Below are 26,142 nucleotides of genomic sequence, written 5' to 3' on the forward strand. Positions count from 1 at the left end.
ATGACTGACCAAGAATCTAATTATAACAGATTAAAGAAAAAAACACCTTTGTTTACATTGTGCATTTATGTGTATATAGTCAGTTTCATTGTTTCCCTGTATAGTCAGGGAGTTTTCCATTTATGTGGGTTTTTCCACACATGTAACAAGAAAGAAAATACATATTTAAATGTGGTTGTAAAACTATTAAGTGGCAGGGCGATTCAAGGACACTGTAACAAATATGTAGTTACTACAAGTTTAGTTTAATTCATTTTTAAAAAGTTGACTAATATTCAATTTAATGGTATACCTTTTAATTTTATTATTACGTTTTAAAGATGTTTGAATTTCAACTGTTATAGATTTAAACAGAGAATTTAGATGCAGGAGGAAGCTAAACCCTTTAAACCTGAATGAGTAATTTAACATACACTATGAAACATGCCTAGTTAGTTCCTACACTACTTAGGTTAACACTCAGAAGGAAAGTCATAAAGCTACAATGGGTTCACATAACCCAAGAACAAGGAGCCCTTATGTAAATTAATGTTTGCTCTAAAAAGGCTCTATAATTTTGTGATCAGTGTTTTCTGAAAAATGATAAAGTGTAGTGATAAAGGTAAATCAAATGTGACAGTTCAGGACACGAGGTGATCACTTAAGGCGACAGGAAGTAATCCACCATCACCTCTGTAGGCCCCCAGGATGTATATATTGGGCAAGTAACTGAGGGCATTATGAGGCAGCAAATACTGGCTACTGAAAGAGAAGCAAAGCATTTGCCCTGTTGATTTATCACTTGCCCCTCTTAGAAAGTTCGCATGGCAGCATGCTACTTAATCAAGAAACTAATTTTGAACATAAGATTATCTTACACAAAGGTCACATTACAAACTAAAACCAGATGAAGCTTTATAATGCCTCATGTACATGAATGATAAACATGCCTTTCATTACAGCTACTGCAAAAATTCTCTCCAAGAGAACCAACAAAAAGGCTAGCTACAGATCAAATGGTCCATTGGATCAGGTCACCAGTGATGCTTACCATGATGTTGCATACAACACAAACACACTTGCAGCTCGAGATATTGCACTACGAGCTTCCTTGGAAATGTTTACTCCATCAGGAAGCTGGGGAAAAAGAAATGTCATTTTATCAGATGAAATTCAAGTCATATGGATCTGGAGGCTAACAAGTCCTGTCCAGTTCAGTCAAGCCATTCAGAGTGTTTGCAGTGAACAATAAATGTGAGAAAATGAATTTTCTATAGTATTTTAATTAATCCTAATGTGTGCCTCAGTTTCTCTCTTCACTTTGCCCTGTTACCCAGTGGAGGGAAAAGTATTAAGTTGGGGCAGTGCAGAAGATCAGATGTGGGAGTCACCTTCTTTGGGCTACAGTGAATAGGGTCATAAGGAACTGTCTGGACCCTGCTGAAGGCGATTCTGTAACAATGCAGAATCCCAAAGAGACGATGGAAAAGCCCCAATGACCAAAACAATGACACCTAGGAAACAGCAACAAAGAGAAAGAGGTTTCCCCTGCACCTCTCAGCAGGGAAGCTGAGCAGAGACCCCAGATCTAGAACAAAGGACTGACACATGACCAGCAGAGAATAAGGGTGGACTTCTGGTTCTGAAAGAGGCTGGCCGCTCTCTCTTGGGTATCACTACGGAGTTAGAGGGAGACAGAACTTGAAATGCAGTTCATTGCACTTTGGCTGGTGAATTACTCTGGTTTGATCAGAATGGACTATGCTTTAACCTTTTACTCGGTTTTGAAAATGCTGCCTGTGTGTTAATGCAAATACTGGGTGAGATGCATTAGTTCCTGAAGACTGTACAAGTCTCTAACCAGGAGTCTGTGTCAGCTGGACTTGCTGGGCAGAGCTCACGGTGTGAAGCAAGGGTGCTGGAGCAGACACCTGAGTCTAGACACAGACTAGGAGGTGGTGAGGCTGCATGACTTACCCTGAAGGACAAGCGAGACACCTTGGAGTCTGACACATTAAAGGGGTTCCCTCAAGAGCCTGTTTAAAAGCTGGAGCACAGCACAGATCCATGACATAAGGCTAGAAGAATGCTGCTGCATAGATAATTGTCCTAACCCATTGCTCTGACTATATCACCCAACTCTTTGCATCCTTCGACTGGCTCCCCCTTCCCTAGTGTTTCAATCATAAGATACTTATCTTCACTTTAAAGGCCGTTAACAATCCCAACCCTACCCATCATTTCTTATTCACTGCTGAGATGCTAACTCTCACCTCTGGTCGGCCCATGATACCAGCCTCCAATATACACTTCTCCCTACTGCCCCTCATGCCTGGGAGGAGCTCCCTGCTAAATATCTGCAAAGCCACTTCATTATCCTCCTACAACCCCTCCTCAAAACTCTTCTTTGCCAGGATGCCTACAAAAACCCTAACAATGAGTGAACCTGTCACGATGCCCAATATTATCCTATTGTTTCCTTGTACTCCTCCATCTGCCTATATCCACCTGTTACTTCTTGTCTCAGGTTGTGAACTCTTTGGGACAAGGACCTTCTTTTTATTCTGTGTTTGTACAGCAACTAGCACAATGGGATCCTGGCCCATGACTTGGGCTCCTAGGCACTACAAATAAATAATAAATAATAATAATAATAAAAATTCCAGATACATCTAACATCTAAGTACAACAAGAAGCTGGTTAACTGTGAATGGGCTTAGCCAGGTCAAGAACATAGACAGAAGGAAAGTAACTTTTGTAGTAGCAGTGGACTTGGCCTCTGCCTCAATCTTAGTCCATTTAATCCAGAGGTCGGCAAACTACGGGCTGCGGGCCACATCCAGCCTGCGGGACCCTCCTGCTCAGCCCCGAGCTCCTGGCCCAGGAGGCTAGTCCCCGGCCCCTCCCCTGCTGTTCACCCTCCCCGGCAGCCTCAGCATGCCAAGTCGCTGGCATAACACTCTGGGCGACCGGGCAGCGCAGTTGCAGAGTTGTGGCCTGACCCAGGGCTCTGGGCGGTGCGACTGTGGTGCCCCCAGCCGCCGGTGCTCCAGGCAGCGAGCTAAGGGGGCAGGGGGCATTGGATAGAGGGCAGGGGAGTTGGGGGAGGTGGTCAGGGGTCGGGAGTATGGATAGGGGTCGGGGCGGTCAGAGGGCGGGGAACAGAGGGGTTGGATGGGGCTGGGGTCCCGGGGGGCAAGTCAGGAATGAGAGGGGGGGTTGGATGGGGACAGTCAGGGGAGGTGGGTCTGGGGGTGGTTAGGGAGCAGAGGGTGGCGGATGGGGTAGGAGTCCTGGGGGGACCTTCAGGGGACAGGGGATTGGATGGGGCAGGAGTCCCGGGGTAGCTATCAGGGGGCGAGAAGCAGAGGGGTCGGATAGGCTGTGGGGGTCGGGCCACGCTTGGCTGTTTTGGGGGAGACAGCTTCCCCTAACCAGCCCTCCATACAATTTTGGAAACCCGATGTGGCCCTCAGGCCAAAAAGTGTGCCCAGCCCTGATTTAATTGTTGCCAAATTCTTAACCTAGAAGGATATTCTCATAACGTGCAGCATCCATCCATTAATCCTTCTTGGTCTTTTGGCTAAGATCACGCCTAGCATCAATTTAATGACTGAGACATATTGTATCTCATTTGCTGGCAAGGAACTGGACTTCATCTAGTAGCTACTTTCCTTCTGTACTCTGCTCTTATTTTGGGAGCTGGTTCAGGGATATATAATTTACAGAGCACTGACAATATTGTAAGAAATTTACAACTATCTATCTTAGGGTTTTCTATGGTTTCCCATTACCTCAATATGTGGCTATGCAGAATCCAAATGTTTTCCAGCAGCGTGAATTATTTCAGATTCATGGTAAATGGGGCAATGGATGAAATATTAGATACTGGGGAAAGGGGGAAAAAAGAAAGGGGGGAGGAAAGCACTTTCTGCAGCGTGGGGGATAAGTATGGAAAAATCCTTTTGTCCAGTACAATTTCTCTGTCAGAAAACAGTGTCTCTTCCATTTCAATAGAAAGTCAACCTTTTCTTTTGACAGCTCAGATAAAGTTTGCTTGGCATTAAATAGAACACATAACTTTAATTTAAATACAAAAAGATTTTATGGCAGATTATTTAAAAAAGTAGAACCACTGCAACCCAACAAGTGACATATCTCACACACCAAATAAAGCGGAAAACAAAATGCAAGATTTTGCACTTGAAATAGTTGGAAACAACCCAGAATTTGCTGCTTTGAGCCCCTTATTAAACTACAACTTAAAAAAATCAATCATATTTCCACCTGAAAATGTTTTACCTACAACTCTAAAAAATAATACATAAAAGAAAGATTACAGAAAATTATTTCTCTATTTTTCCCAAATCTACCATGAGCATTTGACAGTACTAGGCATAAAGAATTTCATTTTACCATGAATAGTCAGATTTCCCTGTTTGAGTAGGTCTCTCTCAAACCAACAAGGGGCAGAAATAATGCTAAAAAGAAAAGGTGACTGTAAAACCACAAAAATTGTCAGGGCTTTTTTTACTAAATGATTAGATTTCAAGTTGACAACTTTCCTGTTAAACTGTTTTATCGTCTACAACACAAAAGGAGATTAAAAAATTACACAGCGTACGGCCCATTTTCTGTACAACAGGCACATTTTACTCCTTTGAGGTTTTCAGTCTTCACTTCAATCGTCTTGCACTTTTTTATATCTCTGCTAATACTCACTGCTTCTTTAATTATTCGAGTGATGACAGCATTGGGCAAGTTCAAGTCCTCTGGTCTTTCCGCCATCTCTGAATACCTAGAACGGAAATGAGGACTATTCATCAGATATTTTTTCTGCTGAGCAGCTCTGCTTATAAAACACTTGTCTCACTATTACAGTAGTTATAGGTAGTTCTGCTATGTAAAGTGACCATATAAAAACGGCACCATCTCACTCAGCAGCTCTGCCCCTGTGTTTAGTCTGGCGTCTGCCTATCAATGAGAAAATGTCTGTACCACTCTTTATTCCTGTTATCGCTACAGAACAAAGAGAACATTGACTGCCTGGATTTCTTTGTCCTGTGCATTGTCAACAGAGATATTAAACCAATTTCAATCACTCACACCTGAGTAAAACCCGCCACAACAGTGGGGCTACTCAGCTGCCAGAGCGCAGAGCTGCAGGATCTGTACGGCTGGTGACGACGAAAAGGCAGGAAGGAGCCCGGCTTGGTTCTCAGACCCCGGAGGGGCGTCGCGGGGCCGGCAGTTAGCCAGGCCGCCTGCCGACTTGTCAGCGGAGCAGACCTGGAACCTCAGCGCGCCAGCGCCCGCGAACAGCCCCGCTCACCGCGGAGCCGCGCTTTAGGGCGGGCGTTACAGGGAAATCTGCTGCCGGAGCCCCTCCGGACCTAGGGGAGCGGCCCCCTCAGGCCAGCCAGCTGCCGTTGGGCACGGGGGGCAGCGCGAGGCTCACCCGCCGCCAGCCTAGGGCGGCGGGGGGGATCCGGGGGAGTCCCAGCCCAGCCCAGCCCCCGCCGGGACGGGGCGGCGGGGGGGATCCGGGGGAGTCCCAGCCCAGCCCAGCCCCCGCCGGGACGGGGCGGCGGGGGGATCCGGGGGAGCCCCAGCCCAGCCCAGCCCCCGCCGGGACGGGGCGGCGGGGGGATCCGGGGGAGTCCCAGCCCAGCCCAGCCCCCGCCGGGACGGGGCGGCGGGGGGATCCGGGGGAGTCCCAGCCCAGCCCAGCCCCCGCCGGGACGGGGCGGCGGGGGGATCCGGGGGAGTCCCAGCCCAGCCCAGCCCAGCCCCCGCCGGGACGGGGCGGCGGGGGGATCCGGGGGAGTCCCAGCCCAGCCCAGCCCCCGCCGGGACGGGGCGGCGGGGGGATCCGGGGGAGCCCCAGCCCAGCCCAGCCCCCGCCGGGACGGGGCGGCGGGGGGATCCGGGGGAGTCCCAGCCCAGCCCAGCCCAGCCCCCGCCGGGACGGGGCGGCGGGGGGATCCGGGGGAGTCCCAGCCCAGCCCAGCCCAGCCCCCGCCGGGACGGGGCGGCGGGGGGATCCGGGGGAGTCCCAGCCCAGCCCAGCCCAGCCCCCGCCGGGACGGGGCGGCGGGGGGATCCGGGGGAGTCCCAGCCCAGCCCAGCCCCCGCCGGGACGGGGCGGCGGGGGGATCCGGGGGAGTCCCAGCCCAGCCCCCGCCGGGACGGGGCGGCGGGTGGGGGAAGGGAGGGGAGGCCGAACGGCGGCAGGGTCGCTCGCTCCGGGAGCGGACTGGCGGCGGCCCGGGGGGGGGGGGCGAGGGGGTCCCGCCGGTGCCCGCTCCCTCGCGCCCCACACTCACGGGGCAGGGCGGCCGCCGGCCGCGTGCAGACCCAAGGCCCCACCAACCGAACCGCGCGCCCAGCCCTTGACCTCTCACCCCTCCCAGCATGCAGTGCGCGGGCGACAGCCTTCCCCCTTCCCGGCGTGCGCTGCGGTCGCTTCCTTCTCCTCCCCTTTCCGAGCGTGCGCTGTTGCCTGGTAACGTGGAGTAGTGGGGCCCGGCGTGGGCGGCGGCGGCGGGCAGGTGAGAGGCGGCCCCGGTCGCAGCGCAGCGCAGCGCAGCGGGCAGGGTCGGGGGAGCTGGGGAAGGAGCGGGGCAAGGAGGGGCAGGGGTCGGGGTCGGGGTCGGGTCCGGCGGGAGGGGGAGCGGAAGATGGCTGGGCCGTGGGGGGGAGTGATTGGGCGGGGGGAGGAGGAGCGGGAGGTGGCCGCACAGAGGGGCAGGGTGGGAGCAGGGGGGGGGGGGAGAGTTCTTCAGTGCTGTCATGTTTTCTGGTTCCTCAGTTTCCCAGCCGTGCGTCCGCGTTGCTGCCCCTCCCCTCTACGTGCCCAGGAGTTGGCGGTGGGAGGGTGGAGGCTGGTGGAGAATATGGCTCTGATACACAGGTGGGCAAACTACGGCGCGCGGGACCCTCCTGCCCGGCCCCTGAGCTCCCGGCCCGGGAGGTTAGTCCCGGGCCTCCCGACCCCCCGCAGCCTCAGCGAGCCGACGGGCAACGCTCTGGGCGGCCGGTCAGCGCACTTGAAGAGCCGTGGCCTGACCCGGTGTTCTGGGCGGCGCGGTAAGGGGGCGGGGAGCAGGGGGGTTGGATTGAAGGCAGGGGGGTTGGGGGAGGTGGTCAGGGGGCAAGGGTGTGCATAGGGGTCGGGGTGGGCAGAGGGTGGGGAACAGGGGGGTTGGATGGGGCAGGGGTCCCGATGGGTCATCAGGAATGAGAGGGGGGTTGAATGGGGCGACAGGGAGGAGTCCAGGGGTGGTTGGGGACAGGGAGCAGGGGGTGGTGGATGGGGTAGGAATCTCGGGGGGGGGCGTCAGGGGACAGGGGGTTTGGATGGGGCAGGAATCCCTGGGGAGCCGTCGGGGGCGAGAAGCGGGGGGGTCAGATAGGAGGTGGGGGCCGGGCCATGCCTGGCTGTTTGGGGACACACAGCCTCCCCTAACCAGCCCTCCATACAATTTTGGAAACCTGATGTGACCCTGAAGCCAAAAAGTTTGCCCCCATCTGTTTTTACTCAGCGAGATGATCCAGTGCCATTACACCCCATCCCATGTGCTTTTTTGCATAATCATCTCTGGAATCCCCATCACATGGCAGTTTAAGAGCTGGGTGGTGTGATGCTGCTGCACTGGAAGCTCTTTATTCGTGAACAGAACTAAGGACCTCTCCCATTATTTTGTCTACTGACCTGCGAGAAGCAGGCCACAGTGAGGGCTGAATTTTCGTACTTTGCATGTGGCTAGACCTCACTAATCAGCAAAAAATGAACAGAACATCAGCACCTCTCCAAAGACCCCAACCCCCATACGTTTCAGTCTCCTCAGCAAGACACAGCAAACTTATGGATGACTTTTAATTAAAGACTAAACTAAATTGTACTGAAAACCCTAGTTTGAAGTGGCTGCGTAAACATTGAGATTGTCTTCTGGTCGTTAGTGCAGGTCCTGCTACAGCAGAAAAACTTCAGTTCCCGCCCTTGTGAGGGTCTTTTAAAGGATGCTTAATGAACAGAACTGCAGATGGAAAAAACTTGTTAGGATACATGTAGTCCATGCCCTGAATGCTTTGTCCACACTCATTTTTTTAATTATTCAAATGACAGAGCCTCCACCGTATCCTGTGTGAGAATGTGCTGTGGCCAAATAGAAGCTACTAACAAGTAATTACTGTTGATATCTAGTCTAAATTTTCCTTCATTTAATTTCATCCCACTAGTTTACACCCATTTCAATCACCCTAAACAAAGCAAGTAAACTCGGATTGAGAGCGTGGGCTGGAGGAAGTATTTTGTTCCTTTAGTCCTTTTTGTCAAAGGAGACATTTAGAGGTGGGTAAACTGTCACTAGAGCTTTTCTCCATAGAAATCTGGCTGTTTTCAATATTAGTGACATTTGCAGCACTTTTATGAATATTGTTAGCACAATACTGTGGGGACATTTGCTGTTGAGAAGACTGAAAATGTTGTAGCAAATTTTACATTCCTTTTTTTTGAATTTTGAGCTGAGTTGGTGGTTTTTGACTGATTCCAAGGTGTTGATTCTAATTCCATCCTACGTGGTCAAGAGGATTAAGCAGAAGTCATTTTGATTGATTTATTTTCTCAGAGGGAAAGGCTGCATTCTGTGTGATCATTCTCTGCTCATCTGAATAAAAAGCAGGAAGCTGCTATATATTGCTCTCTGGTGCAGGGGGTCAGACTGGGAATAGAAACAGTAGTGGTACTGTCTCAGACTGTAACCACAACCCAAACTCCACCAACTCATGACACCATTACTAGACATCTCTCACAACAGATTGTGGAGATCTTCATACCATAATTGTGTCTGTTCTTTCTTACATGCTTTGATCAGCAGTGAAATAGTTAACCGAGGTCCTGTCTGGAAGGTGAAAAAAGATGATTGGTTTTTGTTTGTTTTGTTTTTAAATAAAAGTGTAAGCTAACAGCATTTGAAATGCCCTAGAGCCAGTTAATAAATTTTAAAAGTGTGAATCTGTGCCCTCATGAGGTGCATCCCTGAGCTGCTGTTTCAGGCTGTTGGCTTGTCCATACTGGGTGTATCTTGCACTGGTGTAGCTACACCTATATAGGTGCAGATTCACGGCACCAGTGTAAAAAGTGGCTTACCCTGTATTGACTAATTGAAGTCACTTCTTATGCTAGTGTGTTACACTTAAACTAGGGTTTTGCACATGTGCAGCTACAGCAGTGTGGATACACTGGTGGAAAAACCCCATGGTAGACCAGGCCTAAAGCAGTGGTCTCCATATTGGGTACACCAGTGGTTCTCAAACTGGGGGGCATGAGGTTATTACATGGGGGCTCATGAGCTGTCAGCCTCTACCCCCAAATCCCACTTCATCTCCAGCATTTATAATAGTGTTAAATTAAAAACATTTTTTTTTATATATTTATAAGGGAGGTTGCACTCAGAAGCTTGCTGTGTGAAAAGGGTCACTAGTACAAAAGTTTGAGAACCACTGTCTTACACTCTGTTCCCATTTGTAAAGTTACCTTCATAACCAGAAGGAGCACAACATGTAGTTACTCGGGTGAAGTGGCAGGTCACTGTGATGTTTTGCCCAGGACATCCAGAACTGTAAGCCACTGTGTTGCCCCTCAGCCTTAGCAAGAGTGAGCTTTGCTGGACAATTAGACTGTGTGTCAGCTTCCTGGCACACCAGTCTGTCTGCTTCACCAGCAAACTCCTCAAGATTCTGTTCGTTGTAATCGTGCCTTGCAGGTAACAATCAGTTGATCTAAGTTGCGCAGCTGCATATTAAGTGCTGCGCAGGTGCTCAGGGCTGCAGTGGGGAGACAGGCCTCTCCCCAAGCCCCAGACCTGCCACGACGCCCCTCCCCCGGCCCTGACCCAACCCAGTCCTGAACATGCTGCTGCCAGGGGACAGGCTCCCCTCCTGTTACTAGCTTTGCCCGTTACTTTGGGGTATGCTCATTTATTAGGGTTCCTCTTTGGGGCGGGGGAAGGTTTCTGTATGTCTATCAATGTACTGCTTCTGTCACTTGTGTTCTCATATTGTGTTCTCTACTTCTCCCTGCTGCAAGTTCCCTCCCAAAGGAGCTATCTTGCAGGATCTAAGTTCCCCAGGGCTGGGTTCTTCCAGCCCCAGAATCAGGCGCACGCACACACCCACACACCCCCCCGCCCGTGCATCTGAGAGGTCCGGGTTAATCAGCACTCCCAACCTGAGCCCTTATATGTCCCTGGACTCCCCAGGCTGGGTCCAACAGCACCTCTAAGCTGCCACCCTCCTATGCTATGAGCACGGCGCCAGAACACAGTATGCCTGAGCAGTCTGGGTCGAGCAGCACTTTCAAGCTGCCACCCTCATATGTCCCTGGTTCAGCACGTCTCTACCCCCACTTTCACATTACAATTGTTCTGGTCGTAACCCACAGGATGAGCAAACCCCACAGGATTTTTTGGCACTGCAGGGATTTTTAGCTTAGGTACAAGGAGCATTGCTGCAGAGCAAATGAGGAAACCAAAAAACATCCGTGAGGGGGAAGAGAGAGAGAGAAGCAACCAGCTTAATCATGAAAGTTATTTATTGCCAGGTAATAAACATAGGGGAGCCAAACAAACAAAACAGTTATTATAATAAATCTAACTTAAACTTGATTATAAAAGTCAGGTTTAGAAAACTATAACTGATCACGCAAATTAGGGTCAGAAGGCTATATCTAGAGAGAGAGAGCTGGGTTCTCACCACCCCCGTGAAGCCGGAATTGATCAGGGGTCCCAGGTGGTGGTGGTAGCTGAGGGACAGGCAGAGCCCCCAGCATGATCAGTCAGGAGAAGTTGAAGTCCCAATGGACCTGATGCAGATTTTGGATCCAGGCATCAGAGCACTTACTTGAGTATGAGTCGGGGTTTTTGTAGAGAAAAAACAGTGGTTCAAGGGAGAACACTAGATTTGTTTGTGTAAATTGATGGCTCAAGGGAGTATCCCAAAGTTGTTTTGTTCAGGCTAGACAATGGGAGCTGATCATTCCTGGCTATGGTCGGTGAGCTCCCTCCAAGGAACACAGTGCAATTAGGGAGCGTCGCTATTTTGGATACTAATAAAGGATTTCTTACTAGAATTCGTCTGATAACTACTGAGCTGGGTATGTGCAGGCATAGGTTCATTAACATCTGGAGCAGAGATCCCGCACCATGCAGTGCTTCCCTGCTTTTCTGGTCCCAGAGTTCGGTGTGGTTCTTGCCTTGGAATCTTAAACACAAAAAAGAATGGACAAATGACCAGGGAAGAGTATAAAAATATTGCTCGGGCATGCAGGAGTGAAATCAGGAAGGCCAAGTCACACCTGGAGTTGCAGCTAGCAAGAGATGTTAAGAGTAACAAGAAGGGTTTCTTCAGGTATATTAGCAAGAAGAAAGTCAAGGAAAGTGTGGGCCCCTTACTGAATGAGGGAGGCAACCTAGTGACAGAGGACGTGAAAAAGCTAATGTACTCAATGCTTTTTTTGCCTCTGTCTTCACGAACAAGGTCAGCTCCCAGACTACTGCACTGGGTAGCAGAGCATGGGGAGGAGGTGACCAGCCCTCTATGGAGAAAGAAGTGGTTTGGGACTATTTAGAAAAGCTGGACGTGCACAAGTCCATGGGGCCAGATGTGCTGCATCCGAGAGTGCTAAAGGAGTTGGCGGATGTGATTGCAGAGCTATTGGCCATTATCTTTGAAAACTCATGGCGATCGGGGGAAGTCCCAGACGACTGGAAAAAGGCTAATGTAGTGCCAAACTTTTAAAAAGGGAAGAGGGAGGATCCTGGGAACTACAGGCCAGTCAGCCTCACCTCAGTCCCTTGAAAAATCATGGAGCAGGTCCTGAAGGAATCAATTCTGAAGCACTTAGAGGAGAGGAAAGTGATCAGAAACAGTCAGCATGGATTCACCAAGGGCAAGTCATGCCTGACTAATATAATTGCCTTCTATGACGAGATAACTGGCTCTGTGGATGAGGGGAAAGCAGTGGACGTGTTGTTCCTTGACTTTAGCAAAGCTTTTGACACGGTCTCCCACAGTATTCTTGCCAGCAAGTTAAAGAAGTCTGGGCTGGATGAATGGACTATAAGGTGGATAGAAAGTTGGCTAGATTATCGGGCTCAACGGGTAGTGATCAATGGCTCCATGTCTAGTTGGCAGCCGGTATCAAGTGGAGTGGCCCAAGGGTCGGTCCTTGGGCCGGTTTTGTTCAATATTTTCATAAATGATCTGGAGGATGGTGTGGATTGCACCCTCAGCAAGTTTGCAGATGACACTAAACTGGGAGGAGAGGTAGATATGCTGGAGGGTAAGGGATGAGATACAGAGGGACGTAGACAAATTAGAGGATTGGGCCAAAAGAAATCTGATGAGGTTCAACAAGGACAAGTGCAGAGTCCTGCACTTAGGACGGAAGAATTCCATGCACTGCTACAGACTAGGGACCGAATGGCTCGGCAGCAGTTCTGCAGAAAAGGACCTAGGGGTTACAGTGGATGAGAAGCTGGATATGAGTCAACAGTGTGCCCTTGTTGCCAAGAAGGCCAATGGCATTTTGGGATGTATACGTAGGGGCATTGCCAGCAGATCAAGGGACGTGATCGTTCCCCTCTATTTGACATTGGTGAGGCCTCATCTGGAGTACTGTGTCACTACAAGAAGGATGTGGAAAAATTGGAAAGAGTCCGGCGGAGGGCAACAGAAATGATTAGGGACTGGAACACATGACTTCTGAGGAGAGGCTGAGGGAACTGGGATTGTTTAGTCTGCGGAAGAGAAGAATGAGGGGGGATTTGATAGCTGCTTTCAACTACCTGAAAGGGGGTTCCAAAGAGGATGGATCTAAACTGTTCTCAGTGGTAGCTGATGACAGAACAAGGAGTAATGGTCTCAAGTTGCAGTTGGGGAGGTTTAGGTTGGATATTAGGAAAAACTTTTTCACTAGGAGGGTGGTGAAACACTGGAATGCATTACCTAGGGAGGTGGTGGAATCTCCTTCCTTAGATATTTTTAAGGTGAGGCTTGACAAAGCCCTTGCTGGGATGATTTAGTTGGGGATTGGTCCTGCTTTGAGCAGGGGGTTGGACTAGATGACCTCCTGAGGTCCCTTCCAACCCTGATATTCTATGATCTCTGTTCTTTATGCTAATGGCGATTCCTCCTTGTCCCATTTTCCATGCAAATGAGGCTAGGGGAGTTTCCTTAATCCTGTCACTCTTTATCCCAGGGGTTTAGGTGTGTCTCCCACTGCCTTTTCATTGCTTTTTATAAGTCTTTTTCTAATCAGTTTTGGTTCAAGCAGAGGCTGGGGGCGGGGGGAAGGTCTTTCATGAGTCAGACTGGCTGGGTACTGCGCCCTAGTTCCCCAAGAACACAGAGCTTCTAGGTAACACTTCCCTGATCCAGCCCTGACCCTGCTGTGGCTGGGGGACAGGCACCCCGGCCCCAACCCAGCCCAGCCCCGAACTTGCTGCGGCTGGGAGACAGGTGCCCCCTCCCTCAGCCCCGACCCAGCCCAACCTTGAACCTGCCGTGGCCGGGGAAGAGGCCCCCCTGCCCCGACCCAGCCTGGCCTGGACCTTCCACAGCCGGAGAAGAGGTTCCTCTCCCCCCCAGCACTGGTGCTGCTGCTGGGAGAGAGAGCTGTTGGGGGGAGTCCTCTCTCCGCATTGTAACCCCAGGGTGCCCCACTGCACCCTAAACTCCTCAACCCCAGCCCCACCCCAGAATTCAGAACCCTAGCCGGAGCCCTCACCCCCTGCAACCTAACCCTCTGCCCCAGCCCTGAGCCCCTCATCCCCGGACCTACCCCAAAGCCCATATCCCCAGCCAGAGCCCTCACCTGGCGTAGCACAACCCTCTGCCTGAGCCCTTCATCCCTGGCCCCACCCCAGAGCCTGCACCCCCAGCTAGAGCCCTTAACCCTCCCCCCCACCATCCAACCCTCTGCCCCAGCGCTGAGACTCCCCACACACTCCAAATCCCTTGGCCCACCCTGCCACTTGAATTTTGTTATATGCACCAATATGGAGGTGATGTGTCACACATCACCACCATATTGGTGTACATAACAAAATTCATTCCGCACATGGGTGGGAAAAATTAGAGAGAACACCGTCAGTGATCCTGAGTTCCCCTGAGATGTCTCTCTGTAGTGTTCAGTCCCTTTCACAGGACACTCATAGAAACTATTAAATATGCTGCCTCCAAAGAGACGGTGCCCACACCAGTCTGTAAGGCTAGCTGAGGACTCCCTCTATATTTCAATATAATAACACTGTGATGGTTTATAGTAAAACTAAGAATAAGTTTAACAAAGACCAGAGATTGAAGTGATACAAAGGAAGAGGAAAAGAGACAGGTATGGTTACAAACAAAACAAAATAAGCTTGCTAATGACTACAATTTAATTTTAGCATGTTACAATTTTTGCCCAAGTAGGTTTCTCACTTACATCAAACTAGTAGCAACTCCAGCCATTCAGATAGGAGCATCCACTTTTCAGAGGCTCAGAAGGTGAAGTTCCCCATGTCCCCTCAGTGATGGATAACTAAAATGCCTTTTTGCTCCCCTTTGTAGTAGGAAGAGAGCCTGAGATATAAGTACTTGTATCAGAAGCCTGGTATGAGGCAATCCTGCTCACAGAATTTGGCAGAAACAGGGCTGATATTGCAAAAATACACATTCTGAAGAAGTGCTAGTCACAGAGTGCTCACGCAAACACATCCCAATATCAAGTGGTACCAAAACATCCCAATATCAAGGATGGTACAAAAATGTTTCCCAAGGATAACAGGAACACAGTGACCCCCTCCTAAAAAATTAGGTCAGAATAACAATGTGTAATAGAGATGTTTTGATCAAACCAACATGTACAAGATGATGGGTAATAATTAGCAATGTCCGGGGGCAGTGACTAATTATGTTAAAGGGGCAGTACTAACTTGTTCATATCGGGGTATAAAAATGTATTTCAGAGGGAGTATCTTTGTCTAGCCTTAGAGAGGAACAGAAAGTCCCACTGTTTGCTGAGCTGGTCCATTGCTACAGGCATACATGTATTAGTGGTCCAGTAGAGTCTGTGGGATACTAGTACCATGCTTTGTTGACAATAAACCTAGCTGGGTACCTTTGTCCCTTAACGGATCTTGTGGTCATTGCGTGGTTCACTCAAGGTCTGCTATGCCAGCTGTCTGCTCAGGGCTGGAGCAGCACACATAGGGTACACACACACGCAGCAAAACATCTATCAACATCTAACCATACCCTTATAGTTCCCAAAGTTTATTGTCTTTATCTCAAGAGCAGCTTCCTGGGGTGCTGATTCTCTCTCCTGGTGTGATCGTTAAATTGTCTCCTCCTCTGTTTGTTAGCTTGTTGACTCTGTTTACTGTATATGTAAAGTTTCAGAGTAACAGCCGTGTTAGTCTGTATTCGCAAAAAGAAAAGGAGTACTTGTGGCACCTTAGAGACTAACCAATTTATTTGAGCATGAGCTGTAGCTCACGAAAGCTCATGCTCAAATAAATTGGTTAGTCTCTAAGGTGCCACAAGTACTCCTTTTCTTTTTGTATATGTAAATATACTTTCATTGTCCTCTGCCTGTAATCAAGCTGCTCATACAGGTAAATGCATGTTCCTTTGTCTAGGGCAGGCTGAGTTTATGCACTACCTCCGAAGCATATTTTAATAACTTATTTCTAGCACAGCTATATAACGCTTTGTATGCAAACCATTCAGACATCATGCAGTGATGTTCAGGACCCGCATGTTACCAGTGTACATGTGATACCTTACACAATACCTTTTAGATATATATTATGACAACAGTGTGTTGGGAGTAATGAGTATGTCAGACCTAATTTGAGTTATAGTCTGGTGAGCCCACTGCCAGAGGGTCTCCCAAGGTCACAGTTGCCAAACTATCCCAAAAAGTCCATAGAGTGAGTGCATATGAAGACAACCCAGGATATAAGTGGGAAATTATGACCACTTCTTGTGCTTTTTTTTTTATGGAAATGTAGATTATTCTTGTTCTTAACATTTCTCACTGTGCTCAATTCTTCTGTTTTTTCAGAGTATTCAGACATACAGTTATTGCCATTTTACTGCTATTCACTAATGCCTGGGTGGTTGCAAAGATGGTGACTGCAGATGACAGCCAGTGGGATGAAACCGTCTGTGACATGGCTGTTTGCCAACATCCACAGTGCTGGGACACTATAAGGAGGATTGAACAGGGACATCCTCGGGTCCGTTTAAGAAACTTTGACTCACTCTGCAGGGCTTCTTCTTTGGAAAGCAAAGGTATAACCAGTGACATAGACGCTGTCTTTTCTAGGAGGAAAAAGATCTATTCTGAACTTAAGTTAGCCAACTTCAGGGACAATCCTAGCACATTCAAGGCAGTTTGTAGTTTTCACACAAGTTAGCAGGTCAAGTTAAAGACTATTCTGTGACATTGCACTGCATATGTTTAATAAAAATATGTTTATAAGTGTGGCTATGATGTAACTGGAATATGCTTTATGCAAAAGGTCTCTTGTAAGGTACCATTACAAAGCTTGTGATCTACTGAGTGTGCTCATCCTATTTGTATGTATGTATCATTCTTGTATCTAAAACTAGAAATATGAAGTATAACTATGAGGTCCTATTGTAATTATGCAAAGTGTGAGCCATTAATGATGGTTTAGAATCTTGATGGCTCCCATTGTCTAGGACAATTGACTGTAGATGGCTCTGTTTACCTGAAAGTCTCCACTGCATGTGTGCAGGCCAGTCCTGAAGGAATGGAGAGGGGCTCACCAGATATGTGATCATGTTACCTGAACTGGAATCCATCTTAAATCCGGTGCTTTTCCATTTAGAAGGAGGGGTGGGAATCCAGAGGGAAACAAAGGATTCCCGCCTTGTGCCAAAGCTATAAAAGGGGGTGGAACAGAACAAAGGGGGCCAGTCATGAAGAAATCCCCTAGTTACCGCCTGAGCTGGAACTAACAAGGATTGTACCAGGGAAAGGATTGGGCCCAGACTAGGAAGAAGTCCAGTCTGTGAAAGAAGCTTATTGGAACATCTCTGAGGGTGAGATTTCATCTGTAATCAGTTTCTTAATGTATTAGGCTTAGACTTGTGTGTTTTGTTTTATTTTGCTTGGTAACTTACTTTGTTCTGTCTATTATTAATTGAAACCACTTAAATCCTACTTTTTATACTTAATAAAATCACTTTTGTTTATTAATTAACCCAGAGTAAGTGATTAATACCTGGGGGAGCAAACAGCTGTGCATATTTCTCTATCAGTGTTATAGAGTGTGAACAATTTATGAGTTTACCCTGTATAAGCTTTATACAGAGTAAAACAGATGTACTTGGGGTTTGGATCCCATTAGGAACTGGGTGTCTGGGTGCTGGAGATAGGTGACCTGCTGAACAATTTTTGGTTAAAGTCTGCAGATTTGTGGATGTGGTTCAGACCTTGGGTCTGTGTTGAAGCAGGTTAGCGTATCTGGCTCAACAAGACAGGATTATGAAGTCCCAAGCTGGCAGGGAAAATGGGCTCAGAGGTAGTCTCAACACATCACATGACAGTCTCAAGGGGGTCTCTGTGACCGAACCATTCATAGTTTGGTTTTTTTAAAGCTAGAAAGGACCATTGTATCATCTACTGTGTCCTCCTTCATAACACTTGCCAGAAAATTTCACTGTCACCCTTATGTTGAACCCAATAATTTGTGTTTGACTAAAGCATATTTTCCAGAAGGGCATTTAAGTCTTGATTTGAAGACCTCAAGATACAGAGATAGAGAATCCATGACTTCTCTTGGTATTTTGTTCTGATCACCCTCAATGTTAAATGTGTGCACCTGATTTCTGATTCGAATTTGTCTGCTTTAAATTTACAGCCATTGGTTCTTGTTATGCCTTTGTCTGCTAGATTAAAGAATCCTTTAGTACAGAAAGAACAGGAGTACTTGTGGCACCTTAGAGACTAACAAATTTATTAGAGCATAAGCTTGCGTGGGCTACAGCCCACTTCATCGGATGCATAGAATGGAACATATAGTAAAACTGTGAGAGGCTAATTAGTTAAGATGAGCTGTTATCAGCAGGAGAAAAAAACTTCTGTAGTGATAATCAAGATGGCCCATTTAGACAGTTGACAAGAAGGTGTGAGGATACTTAAGGGAATAGATTCAATATGTGTAATAACCCAGTCACTCCCAGTCTCCATTCAAACGCAAGTTAATGGTATCTAGTTTGCATATTAATTCAAGCTCAGCAGTTTCTCGTTGGACACCTTCTTGTCAACTGTCTAAATGGGCCATCTTGATTATCACTACAAAAGTTTTTTTTCTCCTGCTGATAATAGCTCATCTTAACTAATTAGCCGCTCACAGTTTGTATGTCACCTTCCAACTTATCTGTGTGTGTGTGTGTGTATCTATCTATCTATCTATCTTCTTACTATATGTTCCATTCTATGCATCCAATGAAGTGGGCTATAGCCCACGAAAGCTTATGCTCTAATAAATTTGTTATTCTCTAAGGTGCCACAAATCCTCCTGTTCTTTTTGCGGATACAGACTAACACGGCTGCTACTCTGAAACCTGTCTTTAGTACAGAGGTCCCCAAACTGTGGGGCATGTCCCCCTAGGGGGTCTGTGGAGGAACGTTAGGGGGACCTCCGGGGTGAATACAGATAAGGGTGAGCACGACCATGAAAAGTTTGGGGACCGCTGCTTTAGTACGTGGTATTTTCTGTCTATGAAGGCACTTGTACACTGTAATCAAGTCACCTCTCAATCTTCTTCTTGGCAAACTAAACAGATTGAGCTCAGTAAGTTTCTCACTGCAAGACATTTTTTCCAGCTCTCAGATTATTTTTGTGGCTGTTTTCTGCACAGCAGTTTTTCAGCATCCTTTTAAAATTGTGGATTCCAGAACTGGACACAGTATTCCAGTATTGGTGTCTTCAGTGCTGTGTACAGAGGTAAAATCACCTCCCTACTCCTACTCCCGTTTATACATCTGAGGATCGCATTAGCCCTTTTTTTGCCACAGCATCACACTAGGCGGTTATGTTGAGGTTTTTGTCCACGCTGACCCGTAAATCCTTTTCAGAGTCTTTCCTTTTCAGAATCACTCCTATCCAGTTCTGTAGGTATGGCCTGCATTCTTCTTACACGTATGACCGTGTTAAAATATACTTTGTTTGAATGAGCCCATCTTACTAAGCGATTCAGATTGCTCTGTATGACTGCCCTGTTCTCCTTATATTTATCATTTTGCCAATATTTTGTGTCATCTGCATATTTTACAGGGGGAGCTCAGTCTTTAACTCCACCTGCTAACTCATGTACAAACTACAAACTGCCTTCTCGTCACTAGGATTTCACCTTATGTTAGCTAGTGAGTTAAGAATACACTTTTTTCCTAATGAAGGCACATTCCAAGAGACTCAGGCTATCAGCTCAGAAGGAAAACCCTCCAGCTCTTCTACCTTTCCTTGCATTGCCTGCCAGTTTTAAATATGTATATGAAATACATTTATACTTAGAATATATTATGAATCTACTCAAGTTACTGATCTTGCTCATGGTTCACATGTATAACTCACTTATTGTCCCTGTACCACTGCCCGCCCCATCCTGGAACTGACCTCCACTCACATGGGGGGATGTGAGAAAACCTGGATTTGTGCAGGAAATAGCCCAACTTGATTATCATGCACATTGTGTAAAGAGTTGTCACTTTGGATGGGCTATCACCAGCAGGAGAGTGAATTTGTGTGGGGGGGTGGAGGGTGAGAAAACCTGGATTTGTGCTGGAAATGGCCCAACCTGATGATCACTTTAGATAAGCTATTACCAGCAGGACAGTGGGGTGGGAGGAGGTATTGTTTCATATTCTCTGTGTATATATAAAGTCTGCTGCAGTTTCCACGGTATGCATCCGATGAAGTGAGCTGTAGCTCACGAAAACTCATGCTCAAATAAATTGGTTAGTCTCTAAGGTGCCACAAGTACTCCTTTTCTTTTTGCAAATACAGACTAACACGGCTGTTACTCTGAAACCTATAATAATGTCTTTCACATGAGAGGTAAAACTGAGGTCTTGACCACTTGTGCTTATTAAAGATCCTCTGACTCTTTCTCTGTAAGGAGGAGATATTAAACTTGGCGTCTCGGCCAAATTCCAACGAGGCAATGAAATTCAATATCCCTAAAAGTTCCCCCTGCAATTAGATTTGTATTATTCTTCATATCCTCTCAAACTGTCGTGTAGTATTGCTCTGCACTGTTAAATAGCTGCAGAGGTTGCTGCACTTGGGTGGTGGCTTAAGTGAGCCTGACATGTTCCTTATCTTTCTGGTCTGGGAGTTGGTGGGGTTGTGAAGCTTAATTAACTATTGTTTGTAATGTATTTTGAGATCCTCTGATGAAAGGCACTAAGGAAGGCAGAGGATTAATTATATTATAATTAGTTACTAATAAACTGGGCTAACAGGACACCAACAAGGCTGTAATAATATCTAAAATGGACAAGATGTATTTTGAGCTAAATGGTTCCTCTAACTGTAGAATTCTGTAACATCAGGTCCTCAGTGTTCACAGTGTCTTTGCTTTTAATTTTTAGATGAATTACCAACACTGAAGATAATAAACTTCCCCAGCAATTGCTCTCCTCGAGGAAGGATCAGATGTTCCAATTGTAACAGAACTATTTCCACCTTCGCTGCACTTGAGACCTCTTTCTCTCCTTCTCTGTATGATACTTCAGTCTATGACTTCTCTGACCGAAATTCTGAAGTCAGGTGAATTGTTGCTGAGCTCCAATCTCTGGATGACTTTTGAAGGTTGTCAGTATTCCCAGGACTAAGAGTCTGTAGCAGAATGGTGGCACCCTTGTTTTTCTGATAGAGGCTGAGAAGAATATTAATGTTTTAGAGATTAGAATTGCCATGGGACATGGAGCATGTCACCATCTGTGTTTTATACATTGCAGAGCAAACTATTAGCACTTATGGCCCCGATTCTGTAAATAATTACACATATACTGAACTTTACTCATGTGAGTGGACCCACTGATTTCAATATTAAGCGCATTAGTTTGTACGATCAGGGCTTAAAAAATAAATGTATTTAAAAGATTGCTCTTCTAGAATATAGAATACTTTGTTATTAAATATTCATATTGTTCATACCAGTGCCAGGTCCCCATTGTGCTAGGCACTGCACGAATCCACAGAAAAACAGTCTGTAACACAAAGAGCTTACAACGTAGACCAAAAAAACAAACAAAAAAATTGAAAGGTGTGGAAAAGGGATACACATACAATCCAAGCCCTTGATCTGTACATGCTAAGCTTTATGTACTGAGAGTAGTTCCCATTGACTTCAATGGGACTACTTGACTGTGTAAAGTTAAGCATGTGGGTAACTACTCACAGGACCAATGCCCAAGACCCGGTTCTGTCACCTTTCCTCATGATGAGTAGTACCTTACTCCACCATGAGTAGCAGTGGAGTAAGGTATCACTTTACACCCATTTCTGCTATTTCTGTTCATGTTAAGTGATTGTGGGCATGTGTCTCGTTAGTTCCATGTTGTGTCTGTACGATGATGCCCCTTGGAAGATTGTTGGCAGCAGGGTCAAACCTCTTGATCTAAAAGTCTGAGTCTCTGATGTGTGAGCTAAAGAGCCAGCTTTGCTAGTTCAAAGCCAGTGGCAAACTCCTAAAACCCTATGAGCGACCCAGCCACTTGAGAGGAACAGAGCTATTCTGTGTAAGTGTGGGTTACCTGCTGTTCATGATTTGTTAGTGGTATTTTTTAAAAAAAAATACAATAAAGCCTCATCCTTGCCCCTCTGCTCTGGTGTTCATCTTGCTCATTTCCTTTTCGTTTTAATTACCGAAATAAGTATGATTTATTTAAACTTGGTGACATCCCTTTTAAAATTGGAATTTTCATGCTTACCTTGGCATTTCCTAATTTTTGAATGCTTCCCCTGTCAAGGTAAGGGCAAGGTTAACCCTTATTTTTCCATGGATTTCCTTTTCTCCTTTCAGAAAGCGGGGAAAAAAAACACCCAGGAAGGAAGATAATTTCCAGTGTAATCTGCAAGTTTCTTGATCTGGAATGAGCTGGCTTGGCCCTCCCAAACACTGTCCTCCTTAACTGAGGCCTTCTAAACTTAGCCCAACTGTGACCAAGGCCTCCAAATCTAGCTGTTTCAGCATCAAAGTTAGATCACGTTAGCCATCCAGAGTTTTTATATCAATCCAAAGTTTTAGTGCTTCTCAGAGCATCATGGCAAACTGCTCTACCTGTTGAGAGGGATCGTAAAACCCTGAAATTCTACTAGATGGGTGGAATTTCTTGTATGATATACAAAAGAGAACACAAGGCAGCTGCACCAAGACAGAGAGTAAAGGAGGAGCTGTCCACTGTAACTGAATTTCCTGAACATCTTGAGTTCCTAGACCAGATCTTTTAGAAAAACCTCCAATCTTGATTTTAAAACTGTCCGTGATGGAGAATCCACCACTTGAGCCCTGCAAATCTGCTTGTATCCACGGACCATGTTTGCAGATCGCATGCGATGCAAATTTTGTATCCACGCGGAGCTCTGTCTACTACAACCTTAATAGCAGATAGTGTCCTTTGCATGCTGTTAGTTTGTATTTTTCTCACTGTGATTTTGGTTTGTGCCTATATTTCAGTTCAGAAAGAACTCATTTCCCAGGACTGAACTCAGTGGTAGGGTCACACACGATCCCACAGACAGAGATGAGCTTCACCAACTTGAATAGAGTTGGAAATGTGAGTGATTTAAATGGGGGAAAGATGAGTGCTTGCAAGGATATCCTTTTTATAGAACTCAGGGCTAACCTTTGAGCTTCTGGTAAGTTGCCATTGGGGCCCTCAGCTGGACACTATTTGGGCACTCTTGTGTTATGGCACAAAGAAAAGAAGCATCTCTCAGTGTGGCTGATATTTAGGTATGTCTGTAAATGTCGATTTCACCGCACACAGCGAAAAAATAATTCCATCAGTAATAATTGAAATTTACAGAACATGAAAGAAAGAAAATGCTGCTTGAGAACTTAGTTTGATTTAAGGATATTTATATTGTATATTTTGACATGAGATGTTGACATTTTGTGTTTTAACAGTTATAAATTTATAAATGATCAGGAAAAAGGGGTAAACAGTGAAGTGGCAAAAGTCGCAGGTGATACAAAACTATTAAAGATAGTTAAGTCCCAGGCAGACTGTGAAGAGCTACAAAAGAATCTCTGGGTGACTGGGCAACAAAATGGCAGATTAAATTCAATGTTGAAAAATGCAAAGTAACGCACATTGGAAAACATAATCCCAACTATACATATACAATGATGGGGTCTAAATTAGCTGTTACCACTCAAGAAAGAGATTTTGGAGTCACTGTGGATAGTTCTCTGAAAACATCCACTCAATGTGCTGCGGCAGAATGTTGGGAATCATTAAGAAAGGGATAGATAATAAGACACACACTATCATATTGGCTCTATATAAATCCATGGTACGCCCACATCTTGAATACTGCATGCAGATGTGGTCACCCCATCTCAAAAAAGATATATTGGAAAAGATTCAGAAAAGAGCAACAAAAATTATTAAGATTATGGAATGGCTGCCATATGAGGAGAGATTAATAAAACTGGGATTTTTCAGCTTGGAATAGAGACAACTAAGGGGGGATATGATTGAGGTCTATAAAATCATGACTGGAGTGGAGAAAGTAAATAAGGAAGTGTTATTTACTCCTCATAACACAAGGACTAGGGGTCACCAGATGAAATTAATAGACAGCAGGTTTAAAACAAACAAAAAGAAGTATTTTTTCATACAGCACAGTCAACCTGTGGAACTCTTTGCCTGAGGATGTTGTGAAGGCCAAGACTATAACAGAAAAGAGTTAAAAAAAGAACTAGATAAATTCATGGAGGTTAGGTCCATCAATGGCTATTAGCCAGGATGGGCAGAGATGGTGTCCCTAGCCACAGTTTGCCAGAAGCTGGGAATGGGCGACAGGGGATGGATCACTTGATGATTACCTGTTCTGTTCATTCCCTCTGGGGCACCTGGCATGGGCCACTGTTGGAAGACAGGATACTGGGCTAGATGGACCTTTGGTCTGACCCAGTATGGCCGTTCTTATGTTCTTATTTTCTAAAGCCTTAATTTTTTGAATATGAAAGACTGTCATTAAATAATCGTCTAACTCCACCCCCGATTGTCTCAACCCCCCATAATTTCCTCCAACTGTGAACATTTAAAAATCAATAAAAATTGAATTTTTTCTTAAAACCCATAATTTTATGCAGCTGTGAAAACTGAAATTGGTACAAAATTTAAAAATGCTTAAATATCCATTGATATAATTCATCAAAAATTTTTAAAATAATCAAATTCTGCCAAGTCTACTGCTGTTCATTGCTTTGCATCCAATAATGGAAATTGATTCAGTGACTTTTTTGGTGGAGAAGAGAGTTGGTGCAGTCTTTGTAGTTATTCACTTTGAAATTATGCTCTGGGAAATCCAGCTAAGCAAACTCTCTTCCTTTTAAACAGCTCTGAATGTTTCCAGTGTATTGATTCCTGTCCTCATGTGGGAGGTGATGGCTGAGGCAAGGCTTTCAATGGAGGGCTGGGAAAGCTGCTGTAATGTTCCTATCCAAATCTTGTTCTACAGCCCTCAAAAGCATCTTCCAGCAAAACCAGGGAGACTGTGATTTGCTATTTTTATACGAAAAAACAAGCAGAGCTTTTAGCATGTTTTCTTTTTGAAAAGTTATGACATGTAATCATCAAGGAGAGCAAAAGGCATAAGTACTTTTCCTTTGCAGTTCCCCTTTAATATTGCTTTGAGAGTCTTACATTTACTTGATTCCTCTCATTCACATTGCATCTGCCTAGCTAGTTTTTGAGGTTTAATAATAATTAGAACTTTTCATTTGCATAGTGCCTTTCATCCCGAAGGATCCCAAAGCCACTTTGCAGACTTTAGAAGGATCATTCATCTGCTGCAGTCACCTCTTGGATGGAATGCAGCAGCTGGTTTCCTCCAGCAATACTACCCAACAGCTGGAGTTTTTAGGAGGGGAAATGAAGAATAATTTCATTTCTCCATGTGAAATTACAGGATGAATTTTAAGGCAGCAAAATATAATTATTTACCTTAGACTTTGACTAGGCCACCAGGATTAACATTCTGTCTCTTGTGAGAAGTGCCTCAGAATCTTTAATGATCACAAGTGATTTGGGCAATTTTTTTGTAGTTCTCTCCTGTGAAAGAAAACAAGAATGTAATACGTGGCACCTGCAGTAGTTCAGTGACTGCACAGCACCGTTAGCATTGGCTCAGGGAAGAGTACCTCTACAAGTGACTAATCATACCATGTTTATGTCGTAGCTCCAAGTGATGGATCTCAGTGAGGTTGCTGCTCCCAAGCAGGACTACTGTCCAGACAGTGGAAATTTGATTGTTAAATGGGTCCCAAACATACACAGAAAATCTCAGAGGCCTGACATGGAAGCAGTAACAGAGTAAGTACCATAGTGATAAATACAATATACACTGGGAGAGTCCATCTCCTAAGAGTGACTAGCTGAAGGTCACATAGTTGCCCCTATTTTCCATATAACAGAACACATGGCAGTCACCCTTACCCAGAGGTGTGGCCTGCAGAGGCGCCCCATCCCTGTGTACAATGCGCTCAGCTTGGCTCAAGATGAACCATATAGTCTTTGCTGGTCATACCTCTGTATTAAATCTGGGATAAGTATTGTAGAAGTTCAGAAGCTGCACTTGGAGCATCCAGGCCAGAGATGAGCAAAATGTGTCCTTTGCATCAGAATCGCATAGATAGCAGGTTTCAGCCATAATCCAACACCAGTAGTCTTGTAGCTCACAAACCTTGGCAGCAGCCTGAAAACCTGGCTGCAGCCTCAACTGTGAGACTGTGAAACTAATGGTATTTATAGGTTTCAGAGTAGCAGCCGTGTTCGTCTGTATTCGCAAAAAGAAAAGGAGAACTTGTGGCACCTTAGAGACTAACCAATTTATTTGAGCATAA

At 46.0% G+C, this 26,142-nt stretch overlaps 2 protein-coding genes and 1 long non-coding RNA gene across 8 annotated transcripts in view; 2 read left to right on the forward strand and 1 right to left on the reverse strand.

Moving 5' to 3' along the window:
• Positions 1 to 1,657, forward strand: part of LOC140899260 (uncharacterized) — a 27,143-nt gene extending 25,486 nt beyond the window's left edge. For both annotated transcript variants that reach the window (XR_012155258.2, XR_012155259.2), the window contains exon 4: positions 942 to 1,657. This is a non-coding gene — a long non-coding RNA (uncharacterized LOC140899260). The remainder of the gene's footprint in view (positions 1 to 941) is intronic.
• POLE3 (DNA polymerase epsilon 3, accessory subunit) overlaps positions 1 to 6,424 on the reverse strand; it is an 8,878-nt gene extending 2,454 nt beyond the window's left edge. For 3 of the 5 annotated variants that reach the window (XM_073314461.2, XM_073314458.2, XM_073314457.2), the window contains exons 1-3: positions 6,306 to 6,405; positions 4,702 to 4,777; positions 1,031 to 1,116 (exon numbers count right to left, since the gene is read on the reverse strand). In XM_073314461.2, coding sequence (XP_073170562.1) covers positions 1,031 to 1,116; positions 4,702 to 4,767 — 152 coding nt within the window. In that variant the 5' untranslated portion in view covers positions 4,768 to 4,777; positions 6,306 to 6,405. Of the gene's footprint in view, positions 1 to 1,030; positions 1,117 to 4,701; positions 4,778 to 6,305 lie in introns of all 5 variants that reach the window. The other 2 variants (XM_073314459.2, XM_073314460.2) reach the window with 2 other exon arrangements.
• Positions 6,425 to 6,902: 478 nt separating this feature from the next.
• The window catches only part of C16H9orf43 (chromosome 16 C9orf43 homolog), a 37,134-nt gene continuing 17,894 nt past the window's right edge, over positions 6,903 to 26,142 (forward strand). The window contains exons 1-5 of the mRNA XM_073314451.2: positions 6,903 to 7,068; positions 16,091 to 16,320; positions 20,654 to 20,831; positions 22,744 to 22,843; positions 25,479 to 25,612. Of these exons, the coding sequence (XP_073170552.1) occupies positions 16,155 to 16,320; positions 20,654 to 20,831; positions 22,744 to 22,843; positions 25,479 to 25,612 (578 nt within the window). The 5' untranslated portion in view covers positions 6,903 to 7,068; positions 16,091 to 16,154. The remainder of the gene's footprint in view (positions 7,069 to 16,090; positions 16,321 to 20,653; positions 20,832 to 22,743; positions 22,844 to 25,478; positions 25,613 to 26,142) is intronic.

This window comes from Lepidochelys kempii, chromosome 16, assembly GCF_965140285.1.
Source record: "Lepidochelys kempii isolate rLepKem1 chromosome 16, rLepKem1.hap1, whole genome shotgun sequence".
Classification (NCBI taxonomy): Eukaryota; Metazoa; Chordata; order Testudines; family Cheloniidae; genus Lepidochelys; species Lepidochelys kempii.